This window comes from Chrysemys picta, chromosome 1, assembly GCF_011386835.1.
Source record: "Chrysemys picta bellii isolate R12L10 chromosome 1, ASM1138683v2, whole genome shotgun sequence".
Lineage (NCBI taxonomy): Eukaryota > Metazoa > Chordata > Testudines > Emydidae > Chrysemys > Chrysemys picta.
In genome coordinates this window covers 108,169,468-108,187,767 of record NC_088791.1, presented here as the reverse complement: position 1 = coordinate 108,187,767, position 18,300 = coordinate 108,169,468, and the positions used below count along the sequence as shown (strand labels likewise).

The 18,300-nt window shown below is 41.2% G+C and overlaps 1 protein-coding gene across 10 annotated transcripts in view; it reads left to right on the top strand.

The window, feature by feature from the left end:
* BICD1 (BICD cargo adaptor 1) overlaps nt 1–18,300 on the top strand; it is a 284,378-nt gene that overhangs the window by 131,974 nt on the left and 134,104 nt on the right. For 8 of the 10 annotated variants that reach the window (XM_065566307.1, XM_065566317.1, XM_065566312.1 and 5 more), the window contains exon 2: nt 7,290–7,502. The exons of the other annotated variants lie outside the window; for them this stretch is intronic. In XM_065566307.1, coding sequence (XP_065422379.1) covers nt 7,290–7,502 — 213 coding nt within the window. The remainder of the gene's footprint in view (nt 1–7,289; nt 7,503–18,300) is intronic. 10 annotated transcript variants of the gene reach the window in all.

Below are 18,300 nucleotides of genomic sequence, written 5' to 3'. Positions count from 1 at the left end.
GCGAAATAAATGGCCAGCTCATTGGAACCTCTACACTACAGCAAGGTTACATGGTTATATAAGGAAGTACAGTTTTCTACACAAATGTCTTAGGCTCTGATCTTGAAAATATTTATGCATGTGCATAACTTTAAACATATGACTAGTCCCATTGAAGCCCTTAAGTAGTTCTCTTTGAAAAGTTTAACCATTCTACATGCAAATTGTTCTAATCAAAGTTTAAAATGCACAAGGAGGTCAACCGCTTGTGTACACTTTGACAAAAGGATACTTTTCATATTCTCTCCTTGATGTCTGGGTTTGCATAATTTCCAACCATGCTAAGAGGAATTATGCAAAAAAAAAAAAAGTGGGGGATCTGGGGAATAAATTGACAGCAATTTGTGGAGTAGTTTAATGGCTTAGCATAAAATATTTTTACAGACTACGTGTTCAAATTAGAATTCACAGGAAAAAAATACGGAATTCTTTTTTTCTCTCTCACTATAGCTACGTCTACAGTAGGAGTGAGGGGTGTGGTTCCCCTGCTTATATACACATAGTCGCTTTGGCTCTCATCAAGCTGCTGCAACTATGAATAGCAACGTAGCCACAGAAGGATGGGTAGTGGCAGCAGAGGCACGGCTGAGCCATGCCAAGTACCTATCCACTGGTTTCAGGTTTGTACTCAGCCTGGCTCTGCCATATCTCTGTTATCACTACACGTGCTACTGCGGTGACACTGCTCCAGCTAGCGTATGTGTACATAAGCAGGGGAATCACTCCCCTTTGAGTTGTAAAATGTACATCAAAACGCATCAGCTCAGTTGCATTCTCATGCCGGATACCTCAATTCTATTTGGACATTTCCTAGTTGTGAAATATCCATTTTTGTGAGAGGTAGGGAGGTAGGCGATGGGGTGAAGTGATGACAAAAAGCTTAAAGCCCTCACAGTGCCAGAACTAGTTTATAGGATGTGAAGTATGGCACAGTTTTGAAGATGACTGGTAGAAGTCCAGTTCTTAATGATGAATGTAATTCACAATTTTGCTGTTAGTGGTTTTGTAAAAAGTGATTCCAGATAAATGATTTACCAGTGCAGTAAAAGATCGCGCCAATAGCTGGTTCTATCACTGAGCAGCTAAAATTCCATGGCTTTTGTGGAGACCTAAACGTGTACTAGAGACCTGCTATATTTTTGGCAGCTAATTGTCCGGCATTCCTTTTAGGAACAAACATTTATAGCTTGGATTTTGGAGGGTGGGGATGAGAGGGGAAACAATCCTTTTGTGAATGGTTGCCTCCTCTTCCTCAGACTTGTATACACTAGGGGAAATGACAGCTATTGTGCTCCTGTGCCTTGCAACTTGCATTTTAAATGTCCTTAGTTCTGGTGTAGACATTGTTTCAGCACCATTACAGAAAGTGTGTTAGATGTGGTGCAGCAAATAATAATTAAATATGTTTGTATAATTTTTCTCATGCCCAAAACCCCCTGGGGGTCTAATACAGTATTTTTTTATTTTTAAATTAAAAGTTGCTATGGCCAAATGCTAACCAGGAGAAGGTTTTCAGGGAAGAAAAATAAAATCCCAAATCCCCTTTCAATGCACCCCACAAACCTAAAAAGATAGCACCCTGACATCAAATATTAGGAAAAGGGCTCATGATGACCCACGTAGAAGGATGGATAGATGCATTGATGAGAGGGATAGGTCCCTTGATGGCTATTAGCCAAGATACTCAAGGACGCAACCCCATGCTCTGGGTGTCCCATAACCTCTGACTGCCAGAAGCTGGGACTGGATGACAGCAGATGGATCACTCAGTAAATTGCCTTGTTCTGTTCACTCTCTCTCTGAAGCATCTGGCACTGGACACTGTCAAAAGACAGGATACTGGGCTAGATGGATCATCAGTCTGACCCAGCATGGCCGTTCTTATGTTCTCAAGGATACCACTGATGTATTTTGGTATTTATCCATAGTAGTCTCCTTAAGTGATATCTGACAGCATGGGAAGGATTCAGATTCCAGTAATACAGGTATTGAGTAGCAAGGCTGTGCACTCTCATCTTTTCATGGGCTGGTTGTCTTCTCTTGCTCTGCCAGCTACAGCTGCTGTGATGGTGGCATATAAATATGTCTATCTACATACACATATAGCTAACATAAGAATGGCCACACTGGATCAGACCAATGGCCCAGCTAGCCCAGTATCTTGTCCTCTGACAGCGGCGGGTGCCAGATGCTTCAGAGGGAATGAATAGAACAGAGCAATTATCAAGTGATCCATCCCCTGTCATGCAGTCTTGGCTTCTGGCAGTCAGAGGTTTAGGGACACCCAGAGCATGGGGTTGCATCCCTGACCATCTTGGCTAATAGGTTAATCAGTGACTATCTTCAGTGAATTTATCTAATTCTTTTTTGAACCCAGTTATACTTTTGGCCTTCAGAACATCCCCTGGCAATGAGTTCCACAGGTTGACTATGCATTATGTGAAGAAGTACTTCCTTATGTATGTTTTAAACTTGCTGCCTATTAATTTCCGTGCATGATCTCTGGTTCTTGTGTTACGTGAAGGGGTAAGTAACACTTCCTTATTCACTTTCTCCACACCATTTGTGATTTTTATAGACCTCTATCATATCCCCCCTTAGTCATCTGTTTTTAAGCTGAACAATCCCAGTTTTTTTTAATGTCTCCTCGTATGGAAGCTGTTCCATACCCTTCATCATTTTTTCATGCCTTTTTCTGCATTTTTTCCAATTCTAATGTATCTTTTTTGAGATGGGAGACCCAGAACTGCATTCATTATTCAAGGTGTGGGTGTATCACTGATTTATATAGTGGCATTACGATATTTTCTGTTGTATTATCGATCCCTTTCCTAATGGTTCCTAACATTGTGTTTAGCTTTTTGGACAGCTGCTGCACATTAAGCAGATGTTTTCAGAGAACTGTTCACAACGACTCCAAGATCTTTCTTGAATGATAACAGCTAATTTAGAATCCATCATTTTGTATGTATAGGTGCGATTGTGTTTTCCAATGTTCATTAGTTTGCATTTATCAACATTGATTTTCATCTGTCACTGTTGTCCAGTCACCCAAGATCACTTCGTAACTCTTTGCAGTCTGCCTGGGACTTAACTATCTTGAATAATGTTGTACCATCTGCACACTTTGCCAACTCATTGTTCACCCCTTTTTCCAGGTCAATTATAAACAAGTTGAATCTCACTGGCCCTAGTACAGATCCTTGTGGGATTCTGCTGTTTACCTCTCTCCACTGTGAAAACTGACCATTTATCCCTACACGCTGTTCTTTTAACCAGTTACTGATCCATGAGAGGACCTTCCCTCTTATCCCATGACGGCTTACTTTGCTTAAAAGCCTTTGCTGTATTCACCCATGAAAGCTTATGCTCCAATACATCTGTTAGTCTTAAAGGTGCCACAGGACCCTCTGTTGCTTTTTACAGGTCCAGACTAATATGGCTACCCCTCTGATACTGTTCTTTACTATTGTTTCAGCAAATTTGTCTGGTACTGAAGTTAGGCTTATTGGCCTGTAATTGCTAGGATTGCCTCTGGAGCCTTTTAAAAAAAATCGGCGTTACATTAGCTATCCTCCAGTCTTCTGGTACAGAGGCTGATTTAATGGATAGGTTACATACCACAGCTACTAGTTCTGCAATTTCATATTTGAGTTCCTTCCGAACTCTTGGGTACATACCATCTGGTCCTGGTGATGTATTACCATTTAATTTATCAGTTTGTTTCAAAATCTCCTCTACTGACAACTCAATCTGGGACAGTTCCTCAGATCTGTCACCTAAAAAGAATGACTGAGATGTAATCTCCCTTATATCTTCTGCAGTGAAGACTGATGCAACGAATTTATTTAGGTTCTCCACAATAGCCTTGTCTTCCTTGAGTGCTTCTTTAACATCTTGATCGTCCAGTGGCCCCACTGATTGTTTGGCAGGTTTCTTTCTTCTGATGTTCTTAAAAAAGATTTTGCTGTTAGTTTTTGTTTCTTTAGCTAGTTGTTCTTCAAATTCTTTTTTTTTTTTTTTGGCTTGTCTAATTATACTTTTATACTTGACTTGCCAGAGTTTGTTCCTTTCTGTTTTCCTCAGTCAGAGTTGACTTCCACTTTTTAAAAGATGTGTTTTTGTCTCTAGCTTTCATCACCACAGTATCTGTGTCCCTTTGATAGACAGGCACTTTATTGCTTAGGCCTTTAATCATCAATAGTGAGCCACTGAATGCACCTTTTATTTCATAAGATGTACTTTATGAGCAGTGTTCCTAACTCACTGTTATATTAACAGGTGTATTGACTGAATCACAATTAACAGTTTCATTATTTTAAATCGAACCTCTTGTTTAAAATAACCCATCCAGCAAGTTGCTGACTCCTACTGTTTCAGAACTTGCAGCCTTTTGAAGAGACAGCTGGATTAATATATTATTGAATATATTTAGAATCCTTTAATGCTGATTTCACAATACCCTTGAAGTAAACCACACTTACAAAGTACAAAGGTATGAACTGAGTTTTGCGATTAAATTATCAAGGGTTCTTTCAGCTGTGATGCCAGTAAAATGTTGCATGTGTTCTGAGAAGGCTATAAATAACAACAGTAAGGCAATGGATTTAATTTGGCATGACACTTCTATTAACGAGAAGGTAAAGGAGAGTACTGTTTACAAGAAGAAGAACTGTCTAGTATACTTTGGGTTTGGGGGATCAGTCTGAGAATGAAGCTATGAGTACAGCAGAAAATAAATTTTTCGGAGGGTCTTCATTAGAGGAATAGATTCTTCCATAACCTTTGTCAGCCCTGGAATGGGAAGACTATTACCATCTTCAAGCAAGAATAATTTTTCGAGTTAAGAAATGTGAGAGAGCGTTAGCTACTATTAAGATAGCAGCTCTTTATACTTGGTTACTTCCATTGGTTTTGAGTAGGTTATCCACGGTTTTGACTAACAGTAATTAAAATGAAGTGGTAGATGTTTCTTCACTATGTGCTTTTTTGTCTGTCTTATCGAGCTAAATTATGCTGCTGATCTCTACTGGGCCTGCTGTAGTACGAAACTAGAGCTGTATAAAGCAACCATCTCTCTCATTAACCACGGTGCAAGAAAGGGGATCACTCAAGCCAGCAGCAGGGAAAGAGTAACTGGCAAATATCTAGTATCAAAGGGGTAGCCAAGGACTCTCTGCTGCTTTGGCAAATATCTGTTCCTATAGAAATTTCTTTTCATCCCTAAATAATAATACTCTCTTCATGAGAGGAATAGGGGATAGAAAAGAAGGGAGTCGAGCAGGGAAGCAGGAGGAAGAGGCTAAAAGAAAGCAAATAAAATGGTAATGCTGTCAAACTCTCTGATTTATTTTTGTAAGAGTTTAAAAGTGGCATCCCTCTTTGCTGTACAGTAATAGAGATGGTCATTGCCTATGTAGTCTTCTCAACTTTCTTGTGAATTGTGATGAGCCTTAACATGTTGTCTTTGCGCCCCTGACCGCCTGAAGTTGGGTCACATCATAAGGCACTGTTTAAAATGGAAGACAATGCATGGAGCACTACTAGCCATGTACACTCTTTTAAAAAAAAAACCTATTGAATATAAATTAGAGAAAAAGAGCACTTGCAGATATTAGATCACCTAGTTCAGTGATGGCCAAATGGCTACCGATGGCGTAAGCCCCATGGGCTGGGACTGTCTTTTTGTTCTGTGTTTTGTCCTGCACCTAGCAATATATGGGGTCCTGGTCCATGAATAGGTCTCCTAGGTGCTATGGAAAACAAATAAGAATATTGAGCCCAGGAAGACAGAATTTCTCAGCAAGCAGTGCACCATCTAGCTCTCAGAGGAGACTGCCTGGAAGAAGATGAAATATTGCACAGTGGTACCTGTGTTCGTTCTGGGCTACATCTATGTTACAGACAACAACAGCTTCAATGTGTTTTATTTCATGCAAATTAAGTGGGGCCCTCTGTGACATTACACCCCATATTCATCATAGAAATATTGTTATGACATGAATATGGCATAACTAAGATATGTTTTATGCAAGATGGGTCATGTGAGGTATCGTTGAAAAGGTTATGATCTACTGAATGTGTTTATCCTATTTACATGCATGTATCATTTCTGTATTTGACGTTAGGAATATTGACTTTGTAACAATTACAACTGTGTGTGTACTTGGGAGAATGCCTACTGTCTGGTGGGCATTCCCCCATCAGCCTGAATGAACCATTTAAGAAGGACAATAGAACTTTGGAGATACTAATCTCACACCATCCTGAGGAGCATTCTGGGATGTTGCTTTGACACTACAGGGTCGTCTGATGATGTCACCTGATACAGAGTACCATCTTGGACACTGCTGGTATTTTTCCACTGGAAACAAAGGGTTCTTGCCTTATATAAATTCTATTTAAGGCTGGGGAGTAAGGCAAACAGGACTTGTCTCCATTGCCTCCCAGTCCAAGAAGGAAGATTGCTAAAAACACCTGAAGGGAAAGGCAGGGGTTGAGTCCAGGCTGAGACGGGTCCAGTCTGTAAAGAAAAATAACTGGAACTCTAAGCTACAGAAACGCTGCAACTTGCCTAAAACAACATTTAGGGTGAGAAATTACATTTTGTAACCTGTTTCTTGGGGGTATTAAGCTTCGTTTGCGGGTTTTGTTTTATTTGCTCAGTAATCTGCTTTGTTCTTTTTGCTATCCTTACAATCACTTAAAATTTGCCTTTTGTAGTTAATAATCTAATTTCTTGTTTATTTAAAAACCCAGTTTGTGCCATTCATACTTGAGGGGGCAAATTTTTATGAGCTTGTACTGTGCAGGTCTTTCTATATAGTTCAAGACAATATTATTTTGGTTTTATGCCCCAAAGGAGGTATACACCATGTGAGTGCTGGGCAGTCCCCGAGCTGATTCCTCCCACACGGAGCTGATCTCAGTGTCTGTGTCCGTTTGCAGCTGGGTATGTCCCTACCTGTGTATGTGTGCTGGAGAAGGCTTGAGGGCCTGGCACAGCTAGGACAGGGTGAGGAAGCCCAGGCTGGTGGAATGGGCAGAACCAGTGGGACCCCAGCACATCAGGTGGCATCCCGGACAGGGGGCTCAACCTGTCACACCCTCATCTCTTGGAAAGCTGCTGATACAATGTTTAGTTGGTCATAGCTTGGAGGTCCCAGATGTGGTCCATTCCCCATGGCAGGATAGAGTTGCCCTCTACAGTGAGTAGATTTTTACAGGCTTCCATTATTTTACTCTTGCAGGCATTTGGACAATCCTTCTCAATCCATCGCAAAGTGGCTGAAGATGGTGAAACACGTGAAGAGACTCTCCTGCAGGAGTCTGCATCAAAGGAAGCTTATTACCTAGGGAAGATCTTGGAGATGCAAAATGAGCTGAAACAGAGCAGGGCAGCGGTCACCAAGGTTCAAGCAGAGAATGAGAGGCTCACTGCTATCGTCCACGACCTGAAAGAGGTAAATTCATGAGGGTGAGGGAGGAGGGTGGGGTATGGGACTAAGAATAGGTTTTCTTTGAGTTTGATAAATGGTATGGCTCTGAGTCACAAAAATAACATTGTATCTATAAATACAGGAGTATCCTGGTGTAATCAATCCCAGGGACATCACAACCCAGTTTGTGTGTGGGGGGGTGGCTTTTTTAAAAAGAAAAAAGTTGCTGTGTGAAAAGGTGCATTTGAAGTAAAACCAGGTCAGCAATTCATCATTTTAAATGCACAGCAGGGTTTTCATCTTACTGTTCAGGATCTGCAGAAAGATGCACTTCTTATAAATACCTGTTTTTTGCATTCTTTTCTGTTCAGATGATTTTCTCTCTTCCTCTCACTTTCTGTTTTCTCACTCAGATTATTTTGGGTTGGCTATCCCTAGCCAGAGCTTCCACTTCTTTGCTGTTTACTCTACTGTACAGGGTTCATGAGTTTGTTGATGTTTTGAAAGTTGGGATTAGGGAGGAAACAAACTGGCTAGCTAAGGTTACAGACTCCAGTGAATACATGTCTTCAGATTTCCTAATCTTACCATTTTCTTAATAGAATAATGACACACTGAATGAAGTGTAACAATTAGAGGTAACTACACCTCTCAGGTGCATGTAGGCCTTTGGCCTGAGGAATGCACATATCTCACATCAACCTCATATCCAAAAGTGTCCTGTTGCTTACATAGCTCATTGCTTCTCTCTTTCCAGGCATGTACATCTCATTGAGATTAATATACTAGGTCCTATGTATCGATAGGGAGTCAAGAACTGAGGTGCTGTTCTACTTTAAGTGGCTGTGGACTTTGTCCCGTGTTCCACTACCGACACTAAGGCTTTGTGTACACTTGCAAATGAAAGACAAAACTTTTGTCATTCAGAGGTGTTAAAAAAGCACCCCCCTCCCCTCCTCAAAAAGACAAAAGTTTTGCCGATGACAAGCGCCGGTGTGAACAGTGCTTTGTTGGCAGGCACGCTTGCCTGCCAACAACACTAACACTGCTCGTTGGGGGTGAGAATTTTTTTGTCGGCAGGAGAACTCTCTCCTGCCGACAAACAGTGGCTATGCTGCGCGCCTTTTAGCAGCACAGCTGTAGCGGCACAGCCATGTTGCTAAAAGCTGCTTTGTGTAGACATAATCTAAATAGAGTAGGCAGAATCAGATTCCAAATACGTAGAAACAGGAAAGAGAAATGTCTACCATGTTTTTGGGATGTAGAAAATAACAGAACTGTTAAGTGCTAATGTAGTCGTTACTGGCTGCTTTTGCCTTATTGCTCAGTTTTCAGAAAGTTGTTTAGTACATACTCTCCCAATCTGTGCCATATTCAGCCAGCTGTTTGCAGCATTGTTGTAGCCATGTGTTGGTCCCAGAATATGAGAGAGACAAGATGGATGAAGTAATATCTTTTCTTAAACCAACTTCTGTTGGTGGAAGAGACGAGGTTTCGAGCTACACAAAGCTCTTCTTCAGATCTGGAAAAGGTAATCACTTTTCACAAAACAATCACTCCATATCTGGCCCCTCAGGTCTCATCCTCAAAGGAAACCTGCACAACACCTTCAAACGACGAGTTTGGATGTTTAAATTCATAACTTTGTTAGACACTGGAAATCATGGATTCAGACATATTGGGTTTATGTGGGCATGTCTACACATAAACCGCTACAGCGGCACAAGTGCAGCAGTGCCACTGTATCCCTTCAGTGAAGATACTACCTACGCTGATGGGAGAATCTCTTCCCTTGGTATAGGTACTCCACCTATCCGAGATGCTAGGTTGATAGGAGAATTTCCCCCATCAACCTTGTGCTGTCTACACCCAGGGTTAGGTCAGTTTAACTGCTTTGGTCAAAACTATGGATTTTTCACCCTCCCCCCCTCACCCAACTGACATAGTTCTACCAACCTAATTTCCTAGTGTAGACCAGGCCTGTTTCTTTACAACAATCTGTAACCTATTAATCCTTATTTGTCCTATAACTGCAGAGTTGTTAATGACCCACTTAATTTTGAATGGTCCCTTGCCACATGTGTTAACTCCTATGTTTAATAATCTGTTCTACTTTGTATTTAGCTGTGACACTCCGATTACCTTTCCCACACCTTAAGAAGAGCTCTGTGTAGCTTGAAAGCTTGTTTCTTTCAACAACAGAAGTTGATCCTATAAAAGATATTACCTCACCCACCTTGTCTCTCCAATAGTCAACCAGTATGTTTAATAATCCATTTACAAAGAGAAATTGGAGAAGAGCATGGTCTTGTGCTGTATGAGTTAGAGAAACAAACAAATATAAGTCCAAGATCTTCTTTTTTTAAAGCGGGGCTGTCATTTGCTTGTTTTTTTAAAAGACTTAATAAAAAAATCATAAAGTACAAATTAAAATTAGCCTCCCCATCTTTTAAAAAAATGTGTTTAACCACTCCTCCACAATGCTGGAGATAATATTTCTGTGAGTGCATCATAACCCCACAGTATTCTGGTCTGGACTCAGTTGAACCTCTCTGGTGTGGAAAACAGATTGTTGGATTCTCCCAGTGCAGGCCCTGTTATAGGTACCATGCGGCTAAGTTGCTTGAGGAAAATGCACCTCCAACCCCCATCTGTGTTGAGAACTCTCTTCCGATTGGGTTCTGTTCCTTGTTCTGGTCATGTGTTTCAGAATCAGGATGCTGATCGTGTACTGTAGGAGTGTCTGGTCAGCAGTTTTCCAACGGGGCAGAAATATCTGAATCCCTGCAAGGGTATTTTGACCAATCAGGACATATTTAAAAGCCGATGGCTCTTATGAGCTCCGTGAATTGAATAATCCCAGAGTTTAAAAAAAAAACCATGAATTATTGCAAGGATGTGCCATACTACAGTCTGCCAAGCTGCTTGTGCTGGATTTTCCTCATTATAAAAGGGTGGGGGGAGGCTGTCAGGGCTTTCTCTGTGAGGGCTGTGGGACTCCGGAACTTGTCCCACCCACCCTCGTGTGTGTGTGTGTGTGTCCGTCTGTCTGTCTTTCATGCACACACAGAAATAGCCTCAAATTGGTGCAAAAGACACCTGTCTGAGAGGGCTGAAGGTACACTTCCCACAACAATGAAGGGTGGAAAGGAGTGTCTGGAGGTCTCGGGCTGGCTGAGTTCCTGTTGAAATGATTACATTGATGCTTCTGAGACTTCATTGTATTATTAATGATGTGTTGTGAGGTCTAGAACCTCAGCTAGGCATCCTAAAATTATTATTTAAATCCAAATAAATAAATAATAGCAAATAAATGTTTTCAAAAGTAAGCCTGTCCTTTGTCTTCCCCACCCACGGCCTCTGACTTGTGACATTTAAAATTTGTAGTCCTAGAGTTTAAGGCCAGAAGGGACCATCAGATCATCTCATCTGACCGCCTGTATATCACAGGCCGGCAACACTACCTAGCACCCGTACACTAAACCCAACAACCAAAATTGATTAGAGCCTCTTAAAATCTTTCAGTAATCTGAACCAGAGACCATATTCCATTTTCATTAACTAGGTGTATAGTCATGAGGAACATTTTTCAGTAATCAATGGCAAAGTTCAGATATATTATGTGAATGGTTGCTGGCCTGTGTATCTCTAGAAATCAATATGGTTAATAGCTTATTTAGCCTTTTATGTAGCTGCATATGAACTGGTGAAAGGTGAAAATAAGTGTCACAATGTAACAGGATCTTTTTACAATATAATCTATCTTCTGTCACTTTTGCTGTGAATTTTGCTATATTTAACATATTTCTGGTTTTTATGGGGGAGATTTTCAAAGGCACAAATGGCAGTTAGGTGCCATTTGTGCCATTGAAAATCTTCCCCTAGAATATCATAAGGGGACTCAGTGCTTTATAGTCCAGCAAGAAGATGAGGCCTCTGACCTGAGGAGCGTTCAGCCCTACTTTAAGCTAATTCCATATAAACAATATGTGATCGGACTCAAAAGCTGGAGCAGGAAGCTGATGCAAGGGGACCAGCTGTGGAAGGACTCTAAATGTATGGGAACTATAACTCTGATCCGAGCACAGCTGGCAGCATGAAGAAAAGCATGAAATTAAGAGTGGGAAACAGTATCAAGGGGGGCAGTTATGAGATCAAGTTGGGCATAACCAAGATCTTGAGTTTGGCCGTAGGAGGAAAAGAGAGCAGAGATATAGGTAGAGATGGAGCTGTGCAAAGCTTAAAAGGTTAGGCTGAGGAATTTGAACATGATGCAGATAAATCCCTTTTTTAGTCTCCAAACAGTTTTAAGGGCTGCCATTCATTCCTATCTCTCTTCAACCTATAGAAGATGAACTTCAGATGACACCTGGCAGACAAAGGGTCGAAACCATATTCTGTGTCACTAGAAACCTCTGCAGTAGCTGTTAGGACTGCAGAAAGGTACAGCCACCACAGACCATGGCTGCTTGCAATCCAGTTGATAAAATAAGTGAATATCAAGGTTTCAGTGATGGGAATGTTAAGGAGCTTAACCATCAGCGTACACCTGGTTTCCAGAGGGCACAGGGAAATAAGTAATAATGAAAGGGTGGCTGGGGAGAAGGGAACAGAGGCCTGTGGGGAGTGTGTGCCCTATCTTACACTAAGATTGGGCTGAGAGAGAAGCTATAAGATCAAGTCCTGACCTTGCTGAAGTCAATAACAAAACTCCCATTCACTTCATTGGCATCAGGATTTCACTTTTAATACCAAAAGGATATCGTGGATGAAACTTCGGACTATTTCTATTTCAAACCCATGCCAGACTTCACTGCTTTAGCAATTGAAATAGTTGTGCTGTGGATTCTTTCCAAGTATGAATAGCTATTACCAGGACCTTAATCACTAGCTATTATAATTCCTTTTGTTATGGACCATTTAACTGTGCATGAAATGGCCTTTTTGCTTCCAAAACTTGAGCTAGGGATAGTTCAGGGGTTTGAGCATTGGCCTGTTAAACCCAGGGTTGTGAGTTCAATCCTTGAGGGGGCTGTTTAGGGTACTGGGGTAAATATCTGTCTGGGGATTGGTCCTCCTTTGAGCAGGGGGTTGGACTAGATGACCTCCTGTGGTCCCTTCCAACCCTGATATTCTATTCTATGAAGTTTTGTATCCAAATTGATTTTCATTCCAGAGACATTGGAATGTTTGCTTTTTTATACTAAAAAAAGGACCCTTTAAAGATAAATATGAGCTATTTTCATTCAGAAATGGTCCTTTAATCAGTTAAAAAAGCCACAATTATTCATGGCTCCTTTCCCCCTCCTTCCTCCCCCCCCCCCCAAAAAAACCCAGAATATATTTGAAAATTTAAAATAAGATGTGAAATCTTCAGCTATTGAGGTTTTTAAAATTTTGCTTAGTTTTTTTTTTTTTTTTGCAGTTTAAACACAAATCAATTCAAAATTCTTATCCCGTTACCCTGGTTCCTGATTTTGTTGTCTCTCTGCTAGCTAGTGGCCATATTTTGAACCTGCTCAATCTACTGAAGAATAACTGAGCTTTCTTGCCATGAAATGTTAAATGGAAGGCTGCAGAGTAATTGTATTATCTCCTTACAAACACCTGTGTAGCTTGTAAGAAAGGCTCCATTTCTAGAGAGGTAGGAAGGAAAGAAATGGGAAGTGGTTAGCATGGCTTTCTAAACTGGCCCCCATTTCACAATGTACTGTTGATAACTTTGATTTGAAAAGAGGCATAGAAGCTGGATGTCAGAGTGGCCCACGCAGATTGCTCTGAGAGTCTAGAACTGCCGAAGAAAAGAATTATTATTGAGGCACAGGTGGCAGCTGACCTAAAATTCGTCTCTTCGCTATGCCAAGAGAGCACTCTTGTCACAATGAGTGATACGAAAACAGAAGTAGTAGCAGCGAGTAGCTCAGGCATGAGACAGGTTGTAGGCTGTCATGTAAAATTGGCATCAGTGGTTTCCTGTCTGGTTGTTCATCTAGTTAGGAAGTTTTTCATTTATATATTCCTAACTGTAAGAACAGTAGGACAATGGAACAGATGCCTAGGGTGGTCATGGAAGCACCTTCACTGGAGGTTTTCCAAAGGAGGCTGGATAGCCATCGGTCTTGGATGGTTTAGACACAACAAATCCTGCATCTTGGCAGGGGGTTAGACTAGATGACTCCTTCTAACCCTATGGTTCTATGATGATACCATTGTTGCGTGTTGAAATTTAATAACAATTCCAGATTGTCAAATAACAGGATCAAATGGAATTATTTAATCAAAAATTATCAATCCGAGATTAGTACAGCACTAAACCGACTACAGAAAGAATAGATACGTTACCACCCTGGGTGCAAGGTAAAGAGCTGGCTTTTGGGTGTTGTCTTCTGTGTAACTGGTGGGATGCCAATAGATTGTACTCTCCATCTAACTTCCAAAACCTCTGTCTTTTTATAGGGCATGAGACAAAGAAACCCCTTTTTGGAAAGAAAAATACTTTCCTACGATTAATTTCACTATGTGATATGTTTTAACATTTTCATTTTACCTTATAGAATTTCTTTTATGGTATCTTTACATGATCGGTAAACTAAAGGGAATTCTAATCTGGTCATTATTACTGACAGCTGGGACAAACAGCATTTCCCACTGAGTTAAAAACATCTTTTAATGGATCCCCATTTCGTCATTTCAGAAAACATCTCCAATAACAATTGTTCCCAGTCAATCACCCAATCCTGCTTATATTCCAGTAGACACTTTTAGTAGTTTGAGGGGGTCTCTTTTTTGTACATCTGTTTTCCCATACACTTGGAGGCACCCGCCATAATGAAGTACAGTCCAATAATCAGTCATGAAATTCCTAAATATAGGTCATTCACGGGTTATAAACCAGCACTTACTATTCAACACAGTCTTTGTTAATACCGTATGGATTTTGGGAGAATCATTAATACGTGAATGAATTTAATACATAAAAAGGAGAAGAGGACTAAAAGGATTAATATTTACTAAAAGGTACTAACACCATGGTTTTTTGTTGGTTAACACAGGCATGTGTGATGAAACAATTCATAAGGACTGTGATGGAGAGTATGTACCTGCACACATTGGGGAATACTGAGTTTCATTTAGGGGTAAAAGATTTGCCTTGCCATGAAGGAATGTATGAGCTGTCAGTCCTGCAACAGTCTGGACAGGTGGGCCTTGTTAGGTTAAGCAGGCATTTGAAAAGGCACTATTTGTGCTATTGAGTACAAGGAAGAATGCACTCTATCAGTGCCGAGAGGATCCTGCAATCTTATGGGGCTCAGGGCTGAACAGCACAGAGGGTGAGTGACTTGGTGCTTAGGCTACTTTGGGCTCATGGGATAGTTGGCATCGTGTCCCAGGGAGAGCCAGGGTGTATATGAGAGAGAGGATCTGAAATAGAACCCTTTTTAATACTTAGTCCTGTACTGTGCGTTGCTGCGTGAACCCTGAAATCAGATGGACCCCATCAACCTGAATCAGAAGGTCAGATTAATCTGGAGTCAAATGAATTATACTAGGGATGATTTACTATTTAAACAAATAAAGCAGCAGCCTTGAGTGGCTGATGGTTTAATGACTGTTAAAGAGATGAATGATCTGAGAGCCTGAGATTTTTCTACTTTCTAGTTTATCTATAGCAAAATGGAAACTGTCTCACTGCTTCTATAGGCACTTCACATAAAAGCACCTTTAAACTGGATGGGATTTTTGAGGTTGTGCAAGATTTGCTATAAGTAGCTCAGTGCTGCAGTGGTACGGTTTTATTATTTAGTTACTAGACACGATGGGACTACCCAGCCCCACGTGACGACCCATAAACAGCAGATCTGGAACCTTTTCCCTCTACCGCTAAAGTCAGAGTAGTACACCTGTAAAGCCCCAGCCACTTTTTGGGGCTATATAAAAGTAACAGTAATAACAAGGCCTCAGCCACGTGTTCACTGGCCATTCTGGTAGGTCTGTGTGGAGGAGGAGTTCCTGTTTGGTGATACCATTTGGCAAATCTACTCCTCAGCAGCCACAGCCCTGCCATGGAAGATCTGCCTTTAGAAATGTATCTTTTAAAAAGTGCCCTGTGCAAAATCCATTAAGACTCTGGTAGCCGGTGCCTTCTTTGGAAGTCCACCAGCGGGTTCTGATGTGTCCATGAGGTGCTGTAAACTTTGATCCTGGGCACATGTTTGGAATCCAGTCACTTGATTGTCTTTTCCTTTGCACCTTGTTGTGACATTCCGGAATGCAATCCAGACCAATGAGGGGCTGTGTCACAACCTACCCTGCAGCCTTGGGTGCCTCACAATGCTTCACTGTTGTGGCTCCCAACCTGGGCTCCTCACAAACAGCCAGACAACATGCAGTTCACACCTTGAGTGTGCGTGAATAGCCACAGTCCTGATTCAGCAATTCTGACCCTGATACTCTGTCACTAAACACCAGCCCCACTCTGGCTTACAGCAGCCTAGGTTACAACATGCAGGGTGATCCCAACATATTCCCAGTCCTGAATTTCCCCTTCAAAAAATGTTTGTTCTGCATTGTCCAGCCCTCTCCTGGACAGTTCAGACATTTTAGGTCTGTTGTCCCTGTCAGGGAACAATATACAACAACATGCTCTTTTTAAATGGAGTTACAGTTTAACCACAACACTGGATTAATTTTGACTAAAGAATAAAACAAGTTTATTTAACAAAAGAAGATAGGATTTTAAGTGAGTACAAGCTTAGGCAATAAAGTCACAAATGGTTACAAGAGAAATAGAGATAAAATACTTCCTGATACTAAAACTTTACAGACTTGGCTTGGTTCAAGATAAAATTCTTACCATATGCTCCCAACAGCATTACTGACCGATCTTCAGGTCAGGATCCCTCCCAAAGTCAAAGAGCTGGATTCTTTTGTCATCTTTGGTTCAAGAGAGATGAATAGGAAGAGAGAACTTGGGGTGTTTTTGCCCCTCACGCTTTTATGTTCAGTTACCCTTTAAAATGCATCTTCCTGTGAGTGACCCCTAGATAAAGTTCTTTCCAGCTGAGAGCAAGGAGATTCAGAGTCTGGTAGGGAGGAGGCTTTTTGCTGCTGTTTGCTAAGATGCAGATCTATTTGTTCCTGCCCCTTTTCCTTGCCAAAGAATGGCCACTTGATAGGTTATGGCCCATCAGCTTTGATGACACCTGGCTTTGGCGTCAAATTGTCCTTTGTCTTTGAGGAACAGGTTTACCCACTTCCCAGACTTGTCTAGTAAACAACACTTCTGTCATGATTTCAGCTTATGTTAATAACTGTACATATAATGTTTGACCAGAATATTATTGACCAACAAGTTATTAGTTTTCAAAGATTATTACAGTAGTGTGTGGGGTGTGAATATAAGGGTGCATTCCGTCACACTTGTGTAGTCACTTACATCGATGCAAAGTGAGCACAAAGGAGATGTAAATCCTTCTGATTTGGTAGCATTGTAGCTCGCTTAGCACTCATTTTACGCTTGTGTAAGGACTATATGAGATGCATGGCAATGGAAAATTAGGCCCCAAATACCTAAAAGGATCAGATTCTGATCCATGTCTGACTCCTTAAAGGTGTTTGATGGAGGGATTCTTCAGTGATGAGCACATTAAAAATGCACAGGGTGGAGGGACAGGAGAAGCTGGGTAACAGTACCAATGAGTGCTGCAGCCAGAAGGGTGCTGTTGATTTCAGTAGGAAACTTTTCCTGAGGGTTTTCTCATAAGAATGGCCATACTGGATCAGACCAAAGGTCCATCTAGCCCAGTATCTGTCTTCTGACAGTGGCCAGTGCCAGGTGCTTAGGGGGAATGAACAGAACAGGTAATCATCAAGTGATCCATCCCCTGTCACCCATTCCCAGCTTCTGGCAAACAAAGGATAAGGCCATTGATGGACCTATCCTCCATGAACGTATCTAGTACTCCCTCATTTACACCTAAGGCAATCTTGCTTTCTCCCTCTGGTCCTTTCAGATCTACATAGACCAGGAAGGGATCTGTCTGAAAAGAAACCTCCCTTGTCTCCCAAGAGGCCACTGTGTCTCTTACAAGTAATAAATGTAGCTCTCCATTGGTTTGGAAGATAGTTGTTATTCTGCAAGTGGTCTAGTGGGGAAAAAAGCAGCAATTAAGCAAATTGAAGAGTAATACTTGATTTGGCTGCACAAAGCAATAGAGAGGTACAAAACTGTAGTGAGCTTGTGGAATACTGTTTGCTAGCACTGACCCAGATTGCATGGAAATATTTTCCTGTGCCTCATTTTGCATGTAACGATCTTTATATTTATTGGGTCACTTCCTTTGTCCTTTGTATCCACTTTTCCTCTCTTTGGTGTGTCTTCCAGAAAGCACCAGATGGGAAACTTTAGCATTCTTTGTACCTCTGACCCAGAGAACTAAGTGATGTTCTCTGGGTCAGTGGTTTGGTAACCTTGCTAGGTCTTTTCTCATACTATAAAAGGGTACTGATATGCTACAATATGACATTACCTGTCCATCATAGGAACAGCTGTGAGTTCGGGGGAGAACTTTCCTGAGTCTGGTTATGGCAATTGGTTTTAACTTATGCTGAATATACCTATTAAGCAGTAGATCAGCTGAAGAATTGCAAGGCAGCCCTTCACCCCTACCCTCTTATTATGTATCATTGTACAGTTCCCCTGCAGTTCTAAATTTTCATGCTTTCCTCCAATGACTCACTCAGCACTTGTATCTGAAACCAAATGAGGGCCATATTGCATTAATTTTAATGTTTGTTGAAAAACAGTTCATAATATTATTAC